This window comes from Microcaecilia unicolor, chromosome 2 (genome assembly GCF_901765095.1).
Source record: "Microcaecilia unicolor chromosome 2, aMicUni1.1, whole genome shotgun sequence".
Taxonomy (NCBI): Eukaryota; Metazoa; Chordata; class Amphibia; order Gymnophiona; family Siphonopidae; genus Microcaecilia; species Microcaecilia unicolor.
In genome coordinates, this window is record NC_044032.1 from 141,071,771 (window position 1) to 141,085,877 (window position 14,107).

Genomic DNA, 14,107 nt, shown 5'->3' on the forward strand with positions numbered 1-14,107 from the left:
CCGCAGCCTATCCTCGGGTAAGCGCTGGGGTTTTGCATCCCCCAGGCCTTTCACAATTTTCTCCAACTCCTCACCAAACAGGAGAAGGCCTTGAAAGGGCAACTTCACCAACCTTTGCTTAGAGGCCATGTCAGTTGCCCAATGCCGTAGCCACAGAAGACGGCGAGCCGCCACCGCTACAGCCATCTGTTTAGCCGAAGCTCTGACCAGATCATAAAGGGCATCAGCCAAAAATGACAAGGCCGCCTCCATCCGCGGTGCCACCTCTATAAGGGGCTCCGCTCCATCTCCGGCTGTTCCACTACATAAGTACATAAGTAATGCCATACTGGCAAAAGACCAAGGGTCCATCGAGCCCAGCATCTTGTCCATGACAGCGGCCAATCCAGGCCAAGGGCACCTGGCAAGCTTCCCAAACGTACAAACATTCTATACATGTTATTCCTGAAATTTTGGATTTTTCCAAGTCCGTTTAGTAGCGGTTTATGGACTTTGATAGCGTATGTGAAATGAGATGGTGATGTCATTTCTTCCTTTATAATATCGCCAAAATTCACCCTTTCCTTTCTGAACACGCTATCAGAACCCTCATCCACACTCTCATCACCTCTTGCTTAGATTACTGCAACTTGCTTCTCACAGGTCTTCCACTCAGCCACCTCTCTCCTCTTCAATCTGTTCAAAATTCTGCTGCACGACTAATATTTAGCCAAAATCGTTATGCCCATATCAGACCTCTCCTGAAGTCACTTCACTGGCTCCCTATCTGTTTCCATATAAAATTCAAGCTCCTCTTATTGACTTATAAGTGCATTCACTCTGCAGACCCTCACTACTTCTCCACCCTCATCTCTCCCTACACTCCTTCCCAGGAACTCCGTTCATTAGGCAAATCTCTCCTAATTGCACCCTTCTCCTCCATCGCTAACTCCAGACTCCGTTCCTTTTGTCTCACCGCACCTTATGCCTGGAATGGGCTTCCTGAGCCGTTACATCTAGCTCCATCCCTGGCCGCCTTCAAATCCGGGCTAAAGGCCTACCTGTTTGATGCTGCTTTTGACTCCTAACTTGTCACTTGCTCGTAACCTTTATCTTGTCTTCCTCGCTTCAATAGTCCCTTTTCCTATGTGTCCTTCTGTCTGTCCTACCCTTATCCTTATCGGTCCTGTCTGTCTGTCCTAATTTAGATTGTAAGCTCTTTTGAGCAGGGACTGTCTTTTCTTCATGTTCAGTTGTAAAGCGCTGCGTACGACTGGTAGCGCTATAGAAATGATTTATAGTAGTAGTAGTAGACTTGTCCTTTAGGAAACCGTCCAACCCCTTTTTAAACTCTGCTAAGCTAACCGCCTTCACAACATTTTCCGGCAATGAATTCCAGAGTTTAATTACACGTTGGGTGAAGAAACATTTTCTCCGATTTGTTTTAAATTTACTACACTGTAGTTTAATCGCATGCCCCCTAGTCCTAGTATTTTTGGAAAGCGTGAACAGACGCTTCACATCCACCTGTTCCACTCCACTCATTATTTTATATACCTCTATCATGTCTCCCCTCAGCCGTCTCTTCTCCAAGCTGAATAGCCCTAGCCTCCTTAGTCTTTCTTCATAGGGAAGTCGTCCCATCCCCGCTATCATTTTAGTCGCCCTTCGCTGCACCTTTTCCAATTCTACTATATCTTTCTTGAGATGCGGCGACCAGAATTGAACACAATACTCAAGGTGCGGTCGCACCATGGAGCGATACAAAGGCATTATAACATCCTCACACCTGTTTTCCATACCTTTCCTAATAATACCCAACATTCTATTCGCTTTCCTAGCCGCAGCAGCATACTGAGCAGAAGGTTTCAGTGTGTTATCGACGACGACGACACCCAGATCCCTTTCTTGGTCCGTAACTCCTAACGTGGAACCTTGCATGACGTAGCTATAATTCGGGTTCTTTTTTCCCACATGCATCACCTTGCACTTGCTCACATTAAACATCATCTGTCATTTAGCCGCCCAGTCTCCCAGTCTCGTAAGGTCCTCTTGTAATTTTTCACAATCCTGTCGCGATTTAACAACTTTGAATAACTTTGTGTCATCAGCAAATTTAATTACCTCGTTAGTTACTCCCATCTCTAAATCATTTATAAATATATTAAAAAGCAGCGGTCCTGCCTGTTGTAACCAAGCGAGGTAGGCTCGGGCAGCGAAGCAGCTGCATGCAGATGCCCGTAAGGATAGGCCTGAAATTTCAAAGGACCATTTCATAGCTGCCTCCAGGTGACGGTCCTGCATGTCCTTCAGGGCAATTCCTCCTTCCACCGGGAGGGTAGTTTTCTTTGTCACAGCCGTGACTAGGGCATCCACTTTAGGCATTGCTAGGCACGCCAAATGCTCCTCACTTAGAGGGTATAATTGCCCCATTGCCCTGGCGACTTTCAAAGGCCCCTCGGGGTCAGCCCATTGAGCCGTAGTAAGCTCTTGGATGGAGTCATGCAAAGGAAAGGCTCGAGCAGTCTTCTTAGTACTTGCCATCCTCGGATTACTGGAGGAGGTCTCAGTACTCCTGGGGTCTTCTATAGAGAGGACCTGCAAGGCATCAGTAATAAGCGCTGGCAGCTCATCGCAGTGGAAAATCCTCACCGCGGAAGGATCACCTGGATCCGGTGGCAATCCTGCACCATCTTCTGGCTCGCCACACCACGAAGGCCTGCCAGACCCCTCAGAATCCTCACATCCTGATCACGGGGGGGGGGGGGGGGGGGGGGAGGCAGGGAAAGGACTAACCTATTTGCCTTTAAAGTGGGCACCATCAGCCACAACACCCCTGCTACAACTGGCAAAAGCACAGGAGCCACCCCAGGCAGATTTTCTGAAGGAGCTTGAACAAGCTGCAACCACCCTGCTGGGGAGATAGAGAATACTGAAGAGGCAGATGGAGCTAGCTGGCCATGAGGCACTATGGTTTTTCCAGTGCTCTCTATCTCCCCCTGCTGGTTGACGGACACAACCCACTCGTAATGGATTCATCTGCTTGATGACAAGGAAATGGCTGATTTTGGTCACAGGCATTAATGGTCACTCGATAATTTTCCCATTAGCGTGTGGCCATTAACACATGAGCACTTACCGCCACCTCAATGGGTGGCAGTAAGGGCTCCCCCCCAGAAATGGCCACGTGGCAGGTGCTTTACTTGCCGCACGGCCACTTCCTGCAGGAAGGTGAGACTTCCCTTTTACCAGCTGAGGTAAAAGGGGGCCTTGGTGCACAGGTAAAATACGCGCCAATGCCAGCGCTGGCCCCCTTTTGCCACTTCATGACAACAGTAGTGTGTACCCGTAACAGATGTTTTCTTCAGACAGCAGGATTGCTAAAACACATTAAGTGGGTGACGTCCTCCGATGGCGCTGGGATGAAACTGGTCTCCTGCAGCTTGGAACTTAAGTCTAAAAAGTTATGAGAATGTGCATTTCTTTCCATGTGCAGCAGTCTCCTCAGCTCTTCAGTTAGTTCTGAAGCTGCAAAAGGAAAAACAACTCTCGGAGGTGTGAGGGACTGTGTGTCGTATCATCCAGTTGTTTATGGCAAACAAATGTTACACGTAAGCAACACTGATGTTTCTGTCGACAAGCTGGACTATGTTAAGGGAAACAAGCTGATGAATCCAAAGTCTAGGGCTGCTCAGTTCCTCCATATTAGTGTGTTCAACTCAGTGACAGAAAGCGAGAGTTGTGTGTTAACATGAACAGATTGGATCAAAAGCAGAATGATGCACTGACATGTTTTCACAAACAGAAATGCAAGTTATCTCATACAATAACTACACACCCTGTGATTAATATGTGGGCCATACAATCAGCATAATCTAAGAATAAGAAGCCAAAAATGACTGCCTACATATCTATCTCCATGCCATCTCACCTGTACACTCTCTGAACATTTATTTACCCTGGTTCCATGGCAATCGATACGAAAAATCATAATATCATGAGGTCAAGTACAGCAATAGTCAAAACTACTCAAAACCATCTCAACTTTAGGAAATTACTTAACACCAACCTATTCCGGAAGGCCTACCCACTGGATCCAACATAAAACCTATAGTACTGCAAAGTAGCACATAAATGGACCACTATGGACTCTCTTACCTTTACCCGCTTCCCCTTTACACCCTATTCTTTCTATCCTCACAGACGACTACAATCTATTGTATTTGTTTCACTACTGGATTGGCGATAGCCTTTTCGGTTTATTGTAAGCCACATTGAGCCTGCAAACATGTGGGAAAATGTGGGGTATAAATGTGATAAATAAATAAATAAATAAAATGTCAAGTCTTGCACCATGTGTTGCTTCAGTTTTCATAGCAGAACTGAAATGAAGACAAAAATCATACATAAGAAAATATAGAAAGTACAAATGTGTCACCACTATAAAGATTGGGAATAACGAAGATCCTTTTAAGAAGAGAGCTTTAAATATTCCTGGACAATTAAGCAACTAACATATAACAGCTGAGACTGACAAGGCACCACATGCACCTCAGAAAATTGTATATTTCAGTACTTACCTGTATTCCAACTGTATACTTTAAAAAACTACTCCACAAACCCTACTTTTATTCTGATGTGATATGGAAAGGACAGAAGAAATGATTGCTATAAACCCAAGACCCTATATCCCGGGAAAAAAGAGCAGCCTGTGGGGATTTTGACCTCTGAAGAATATTCTGTTGCTTGTAACAGCCAGGACCAAAGTCTGTCTTCACACACTGGCAGAAAGAGGGCCGCAAAGGCTCCAAACACTACTGACAATTCAAGAATTACCGAAAGGAGATGAAAGTCCACTTTCATCCACAGAAGTGGAGGTCTTTGTGCAAGCAGTGATCTGATATTTTCCAAAGCTCTACAGGAAGCACTATCAGACCATTAACAGCGATACCAAACAATATATAAGGAGTCAAATTCATAATACTGGTATGATATCCAAGAAGCTGGAGGAAATGAAATACAAGTGGAATGATTCGAGAGCACAGCAGTACTATAAAGTGAGCAGAAACAGCCTCAAAGGAGAGGAATAGGTAACTTATTCCTCTCTAACACCCCTTGAAGAGTTGATTGCAGAGAAAAAAAAACCAAAATCAAAAATCACACCAAGGAAGAAGTCATGCCATAGAACTCTGGTAAGTACAAATCTACATGACATAATTCTACAACCATACAATACATGAAGTTTAGCTCTACTATCAGACACACGAACAAAGAATATGATAACAGATAAAAATAAGGCTTACCTGAGAATAATTTAACAGTTGCAAAACCACAATCTCTGTTTGAGTTACTTTTCTCCATTTTCTTTGTCATGTTTATCCCATGATTTCTTTAAATATGTTAGGAACAAAGATTAACAAACAAAAGAAAAGGCTGTAGGGATGTGCCTTGAAAAAAAAAATAGTTTTTTTTTTGGTTCATTTTTTAATTTTTTCCACATTTTTGAATATTTTTCAGTTTGTTTCAAACTTTTTGATTAAAAAAAATGTAATGCCCAGTCTTATTTCTTTTCCCTTATTTGGCTCCTCTTAATTGAATCTTTCCTTGTATTCTATTTTAATTTCTATTGCATGTTTTCCTTATCACAACTGATTGATGCTATTAAAGTTAAAATTCAGTGGAGTGGAGGAGTAACCTAGTGGTTAGTGCAGTGGACTTTGATCCTGGGGAACTGATTTCTATTCCCACTGCAGCTCCTTGTGACTCTGGGCAAGTCACTTAACCCTCCATTGCCCCTGGTACAAAATAAGTACCTGAATATATGTAAACCGCTTTGAATGTAGTTGCAAAAACCTCAGGAAGGCGGTACATCAAGTCCAATTTCCCCTTTCCCTAAATATAAAATAAAAATGAACCCAGTATGGCAATTCTTATATGTCTTATGCTTAGGGTTACCATACGTCTGGATTTACCCGGACACGTCCTCTTTTTGAGGACACGTCTGGGCGTCCGGGCGGGTTTTGCCAGTCCGCCCATTTGTCCGGATTTATGGACAAACGGGTGGGCGGGCGGCGGACCTATCCTAGCCTCCCCTCCTCTTACTTACTATCTACTGGCCCTGGTGGTCTAGTGACCTCTTCGGGACAGGAAAGAGCCCCCTCTTTCCTGCCCAGAGTGCTGCCCTTGCCCTGCATCCTGTTGCTGTGTGACGGTCTCGGGATTCAAAATGGCCACCAAGAGTTGAAGCGGCCTCGCGAGACTTCAACTCTCGGCGGCCATTTTGAATCCCGAGACTGTCACAGGAACAGGATGCAGGGCAAGGGCAGCGCTCCGGGCAGGAAAGAGGGGGCTCTTTCCTGCCCCGAAGAGGTCACTAGACTTCCAGGGCAGTAGAAAGTAAGGGGAGGGGAGGTGACGGGGGGGAGGGGAGGGGAATATGTGACCCGGGGGAAGTGACGGAGGGGCAGGGGAGGGGAATATGTGACCCAGGGGGAGGGAAATATGTGACAGGGGGCAGGGTGAGAGTGAGAAAGGGTGGGGCAAGGATGTGAAAGGGGCGTGGTATGGGTGGGGCAGGGGCGTGGCATGTCCTCTTTTTCAGAGTACAAAATATGGTAGCCCTACTTATGCTCCACAGCACAGAGGGGACAGCCTATGCCAGTCCACCTGTATATGTTACCATAGCCTTTGCCTCTCATCACTGATAGCTATTAGTCAATGTTGATGGTTACCGTGGGCCTCAGCCAGTCTGCAAACTCACTCTGCATCAGTTTTTGAAGGTCTTTCTCACTCAATCCTCAGACTATATAGCCTTGTGACACACTATGCAGCTCAGACAGCAAATATGACCCAGTTTTATGAAATACAAATAGCCCATTCCCCATGTGTTCTGGGGTCATAGCTTGCACATGTGGCCATCTGGTCACAAGAGAAAGGGCCTACTGCAACAAAGTCTTTCACTCTCTCAACATGTAAGTGATCTGCAGTGTTGAAGGGCACAGGACTGATGTCTTCCTAAGATTCTCAGGCTCCTACCATGGTTCATATATCCTGACTTATTCTTGCATCCATGACAGGTTTGAGAGTGACCAAATAACCAGGGGGTGGCTGCTTGATAAGCTCTAACTACCCAACATATATACTGCTGCGTGCACATCCTAGAAAGTTCTGCTGTTCCTCTCAGCCCCCAAAACATTTCCTGACATACTAGTACAGTTGCTGCCTATCACAGCTCCCAGCATCTAGCATGTCTCTCAATGAATGACTCTTCCTTTTGTTCCCACTACAAATGATAGAGGCTTCCTACATAGGATGTATCTCCTGGAACCCCAGACAGAGGCAGAGTAGTACTACAACAGACTTCATCTCCTCCTCAAAACCCCTTTTTTGATGTCTGAACAAATCAGGGGGAACTACTCTATTGCTCATACAAGGTATGTGATGTATTCACAGCATGCTACATCCTCCATAATCTAGACCTAAGCTGCAGACAACCCCTTCCAGAAGGTGGTGAAGTGAAGTGAACAGCCAGAGAGAGAGAGGAGGATACTAAACCAGCAGCAGAAAATGAAACGGGGTCTGAAAGCATTTTCAGTGATCCTCTGGATATTTATTTACACTGAGTGTGAAGAAAATGTATACGTTTTTCCTTTTCCATTACCACATCGTCTTTCTCCTTCTCTAATTCCCTGCCCTCTTGAAAACCCAGCTGCCATGATGTACAGGAATGTAGGAGATGCCCCTGGTCTCAGAAGGGGCCACTAACTCTTCACCCAGCATCTGTGTATTTCTTGCAGCCCCAAAGTTCAAAGAAACTATGAGGCCCTCTTCAACCACAGTCCGAATGGGCACTTGTGATGCTGAAGTGTGAGCGATTCAGAAGAATGACAAGAGTCTCCGCTTCTGGCCATTTTATTTAATCTTTATTTTCAACCATTAGCAAAACTTATAGAGGCAGACACAAAAGCATTAGATATGTAATGTATGCAGATGATATCTAGCTCTTCTGTACCTCAGATGATTATAGGAATAAAGTCATTGTTAACCCAAATTCTTGCTTGGGTGATATAGAGGCTGGCATTACATAAGCTGAAATTGAATCGGGAAACACTGAAATGCTATGCTTATGCATCACTCTTGTCCAGAGTTAAAAGTGGGAGCTGTGGTACTGGTGCCAAATCTAGAGGTTAAGGTTTTAGGAGTCTAGCTGGACTCCTCTTCAAGCATGCAGAAACAGCTGGGTTGCATAGTAAAAACATGTTTTCATCATCTCTGAAATATTCACTATCCTCGCCTTTACTTCAACATTTTTGACTTGGCTACAATAGTTCAGGCATTGGTTGTTTCCAATCTGGACTACTGTAATACATTAAAGGGCCTTCCACTTTACCGGTTACGAAAATTGCAACAAATGCAAAACATTGCAGGGAGCTTACTGACAAATACTAAACTGCATGATCTCATTTATCCTGTGCAAATATCCTATGCTATTTGCTTTACACTGGCTTCCGATGCAGCAGAATAGAATTTATAAAGCTTTGCAGAGAAGGGCTCCATCTTTTGTTGGAAATCTGATTACACAGTATATTCCAGCTAGTTCTTTACACTCTGCTCACCAACCTATCATAGTAACATAGTAGATGACGGCAGAAAAAGACCTGCACGGTCCATCCAGTCTGCCCAACAAGATAAATTCACGTGTGCTACTTTTTGTGTATACCTTACCTTGATTTGTATCTGCCATTGTCACGGCATAGACCGTAGAAGTCTTCCCAGCTCTAGCCCCACCTCCCAACCACCAGCCCCGCCTCCCCCCACCGGCTCTGCCACCCAATCTCAGCTAAGCTTCTGGTGATCCCTTCCTTCCGAGCAGGATTCCTTTAAGTTTATCCCACGCATGTTTGAATTCCGTTACCGTTTTCATCTCCACTACCTCCCGCGTGGAGGGCATTCCAAGCATTCACCACTCTCTCCGTGAAAAAATACTTCCTGACATTTTTCTTGAGTCTGCCCCTCTTCAATCTCATTTCATGTCCTCTGGTTCTACCGCCTTCCCATCTCCGGAAAAGGTTCATTTGCGGATTAACCTCTTTGCAGACGCCAGGTGGTATGAAATTGGCTGGCACTAGGTATTGAGCATTTTCTTGCATTATTCCAGTTCTCTGGAACAAATTACCATTACACATTGTCAGATGAGGGACTTTCATCTTTCCGCAAATTATATAAAAAGGCTACTTATTACACTTGATATTATTGCATGTTTGTTTATAATGGTTTTTTTTGTATTTTTTAATGTTATAAACCACTTTGTAGCCTTTTTTTGGATAGGTGAACTGTTAAATTTGATCTTGGCATTGGGGACCCATCATAGTGTTACCTACCCATCTCTTAAACACCCTGTTTATTGCAAAATTGATGAAAAGGCTGTGTTTTTCCAAACAATGTTTTCTAGTCAAAACTAGTGTCCTTCATTGTTGACAATACGGATTTGGCTAGAAACGCAGCATTGAGACAAGCCTTCTAGCTTTGACTAAGGAAATCAACGAGTTCCTAAATTGTGGAAAACTGGCTATTGTTGTTTCACTAGATTTTACTTACTATCATTTCTATTGCTACTAGGTGTACGTAGAAATGTACACTAAACACATAAGAGACAGTCCCTGCTCAACAGAGCTTACAATCTAATAAGACAGACAAACAGGACAAATAAGAGATTAGGGATTTACTTATGGTGGAAATGATTAAAACAGACATGAGTCCTGAACAATTGAATAGGAGTTAGGAGATAAAATCAGCCTCAAGAAGGTAGGCTTTCAGCCTAGATTTGAATACAGCTAGAGATGGAGCTTAACATACTGACTCAGGAAATCTATTCCAGACCTTAGCATTTGACCTGACTGACCATCATTTGCTTCTTTCTTGCTTAGCCGATTTAGATCTTTCAGACAGGGTTTTCCATTGATTTGCCTCTTTACTGGGCTCCAGATCTTACTCAGTTTCATTGACCGATACCGCTGCATCCCATCCTCTTAAGTGTGGCATACCATAGGGCCCTGTATTGACTAATTATTTTCAATTTATTTCTCAATCCATTTAGCCATTCTCATTCAATCTTTACTTGTCAGTACTTTGCTGATGACATCCAGCTTATTACATGTACCAATTCATTCTTGTCACACTTATCATTGCTCAACAACTGTTTATAAACTGTGGCTAGCTGCTAAGAAAATAATCATCTAATTCTTAGTTCAACAAAATCTCACATCATGTGGATTACTGCCCATAGTTCTCCTCCTCATTGTGCTCCAATGTTGCTAGGACACCTTGTTTCACTGGTTACAACCTTGCAGATTTTAGGCTCTCATTTTGATTCCCAACTTACTTTCAAAAACCATGATTTGTCAGTGGTGAAAGCATGCTTCTTTGCTTTGAGATACATTTGAGCCATTTGCTCTTTCCCGGAGTTGAACTCCCTCTTTACAATGATCCCTACACAAGTAATCAATGGCATCTACTACTGCAATTCCCTTTATAATGGGCTGAAAATTTCTACCTTAAAATGCTTATAAATTGTGCAGAATAAATGGCTATCAAGCTGGTCTCCCACACCAAATGGTTTGACCCTATGAATCCCTTTATTGATTCAACACCACTGGTCATCTGATACCTATAGATATAGATCTATAAATGTAACTCAGATCTTAAAAACAAAACAAAACTTCACACTGGTCTTCCTGCTTACCTTTCTAATGCACTGATACCTTATGCCCCAACTAGATCCCTCCATTCTCAGTTTGACAAATCTCCTGACCATTCCAATTCCCAGTAAAGCAAACATGAGTCAACTCGGCACTCAGCTTTTTATGCCTTGGCTCCTTTATTATGGAACTCCTTTCCCCATTATCCTAAAACAGAGTCTTCCCAAAATTTAAAAAGGGGCACAAAATCTGTTTCTTTTTCCAGGCATTGCTAAATTACTGGGCTGCTGATTGGATAATAATGCTAAGAGTTGCTGCTTTTTTCCTTTACCTTCTCTGCATCTTCCTCTGCTTTGTTGTTCTGCTCCCATCTTCTATTTGTTTCTCTTTTACTGTCTTTATAGTTTATTGATTGTAAACTGCTTTGGTGCCATTGAGCAAAAGGCAGTATAGCAAGTCAAAATAAACAAACACAGATAATTAAATAAGGAGCCCTTTTACTAAATTTTAGTGCATGCTGACAGTGTGTGCTATGTGCCTTGTGATCCATACGTATAAAACAGAACACACAGCATTTGGCACGCACTAAACTTTAGTAAAAGGGCCCCTAAATTTGTGCAACCACTAAACAAGTATTACCTGTCCTTTTTGCTTTTCCCCTTTTGCTGTTTCCCTGCAAGAATCCTCAGTTCATCTTCTGTAGGATGTTGATACCATCGGAGGCTGGAAGAAGAGAACATTTGCACCAGAATAATAAAATTATAAGATGCATAGGATTGTTCTTCAGTCAAAAAATAAAAAAATTACTTAAGATCAACATGATTCAGCCTCTGGATCTTAACTAAGCCCAAACTGTATATCCAAAACACATTTCTGAATTCTGTAAAATTAACACAGCTATTTTAATATGTTCTAGAACATGAGTCTGCTACCTGAAGGAGATAGGGTTTGGGAACACTGTGGAGGAGACACAATGCCCCAAAAGGAACAAACGGTGGGAGAGTGGTTGTTACTATTTTAACAGCCCCTATCGGCCACAGAGAATTTCTGAGGGGTAGTCTCTATCAGAAGAAAATGCCAAAGATTCACCATGTTTCCTGGGCATATCTCCTGGCATAATGGTTAAAAATATGAAAGACAGAAAGGGAAAAATTAAAAACAGAAGTAGAAATCTGTACCAGGAGTGAAATACAGGGCTCCTGCTTGGTAGTACAAAGTACCAGTCACTATACCAGCAAGCAGTGAAAGACAGTTCTTGCTCTGGCAATATTATTCTCACCTGAAAGGAAAATAGCTCTGTGCTATGTGAACTGACATGGTAATCATACTACTTATTATAAACCACAGAGCCAAGGAACCCAGGATTAGCACTGAAATCTATGAGGATGCAAAGCACAGAACTCTGAAAGGAAAAATGATGCCTTATCTGATCATTTCTTTCCTTTAGTCACAGCAGATGAATCCAGAAACTTGTGGGTTATGACCATCTACCAGCAGGTGGAGATAGAAAGCACTAAACTGAATTATGTCTTATAGGATGGTATGCAAATTAGTCAGTCAGTGTGTCTTATAACAAAGCAGAATGGAGAATTAAGCATGAGAGTTCACCTTCCTCACAGCATTATAAAAAAGGAACCATAAAACACAGAACAACTGTAACCAGAAAAATAAAAATGGAAATATTTCCCTGAGCACAGGATAAAAAAGGAGGGATTCTGGATTTATCTGCTATGGACTAAAGGAAAGAAAATTACCAGGTAAGACATCATTTTTTCTTCCATGTCATCAACAGCAGATGAATCCAGAAACTTGTGGGATGTAGCAAAGCAGTCCTTACACTGGGTGGGGCTTGGAAACACCTGCAAAGGGAACCGACCTCCCAAAGAATGTGTCCGTTCGAGCTGCAACATTGATACAATAATATCTGGCCAGCATATGCAGAGAGGATCATGTCACCACTCTACATATTTCCTCCATCTGCAGAACAAAGAACCAGATTCAAATTCCACCGAGGGCAAGGAAGGCAAATAGGAGGCTTTAACCAATTCACTCCTCTCAAAAGCAGACCACAATCTAGATGAGAGGCCAAGGAACAATTCAGAATACAGCCCCGATAACAGGCGAGAGCCGCCACCTGCACTAGAGTATTAAAGGCCATGCCATTCTGCAGGTCATCCAGCAAAATGGCTAAAATTTGAGGCAGAAAGACTTGAAAAGGAGAAACCTCTTTCCGAGCACCATGACTCAAAGACACAACAAACTCGAGCATAAGCAGACGTACAGCACTTTTTGCCTTGAAGTAATGTTGCAATAACAGCGTCAGAATAACCTTGCCTCCACAATTTATATATATATATAGTTCTGAAGCAAAATGCCAAGCAAAATACAAAATAGCTACAAAAGAGATTATCACCAAAATCTAGATAATGACATATGATTATCCTAATGAACTGAGTGATTACACAACCAATCACAATACTGATATCCTAATGATTATTATGAGAACTTACACCATACGTCTTATGCAAAATAAACAGTTAGCAGCTAAATTCACAGACCATAAGTCATGACATAAAACCCATCTGTCTCACACAAAAGCCAAGGACTAATTATCCTGTTATCTAACTTTGCCGTATGTGGCTGACTTCCAATGGTAAAGAAGCGGATTCCTCCTCTGAGAATCAAGCTGAAGCCTCAGCGAGTCTCTCAGTCCAGGAATAAGTCCAAGATCTGTATTCTGGATGCAGATGACACAGTCATTAGGTAAGGCCGTATACTGTAGCTGAGCTAACTTGTGAGTTTGTTACAAGGTATGCAGTTCACTGGTGTTTAGGAAATCAGTCTCTTGCTCTTTCTGAGCCTTCGATCCTCCTGCCAGTCTTCTGGTCCTCCCTCTTCTCTAGTCCAATCTTTTGGCATCCATGGGTCAGACGGTGCAATAATGTCCAGCCAGCTTCATGGTCATGAAAACAGCCTTTCTTGTAGCCATGAAAATGTTATCGATGGCATGCAAACCTCCCTGTCTGATCCCATACTCCTGGAGCCATGTGTGTCTCTCTCCTCCAATCTTCCCAGGAGATAACTGGGCTAGTTTGCGACAAAGAATATGTCCTTAGATGAAGTCATCATGGTATGCTCAGCAGTTTCTGATGGTTACTGATGCATACGGGCCACAGGCTGTAAAATTCATATTGTTATAACAGAATGGCTGTATAGGCCAAGACCAGCAAAGGTGAGATCTCAAGTAAATACTCCTACAAACTGCGTTAGAGAAGATCACTGGAGCAAAGCCACTATGACACGTTTGTCTTCACTTGCGGAGTCCAAAGGAGAGGTAGGCCATAAGTCTGAGACACTGAAGATAAACGGGATAATACAGACTGCTGAAGCAGACACATGTGAGCTCTGGCCCAAGGAACCACCATCCAGAG

The 14,107-nt window shown here is 43.1% G+C and overlaps 1 protein-coding gene across 1 annotated transcript in view; it reads right to left on the bottom strand.

Annotated features, from left to right (window-relative positions):
* The window catches only part of TMEM161B (transmembrane protein 161B), a 187,246-nt gene that overhangs the window by 135,002 nt on the left and 38,137 nt on the right, over positions 1 to 14,107 (bottom strand). Inside the window, exon 3 of the mRNA XM_030193365.1 lies at positions 11,316 to 11,399. Within this exon, the coding sequence (XP_030049225.1) occupies positions 11,316 to 11,399 (84 nt within the window). The remainder of the gene's footprint in view (positions 1 to 11,315; positions 11,400 to 14,107) is intronic.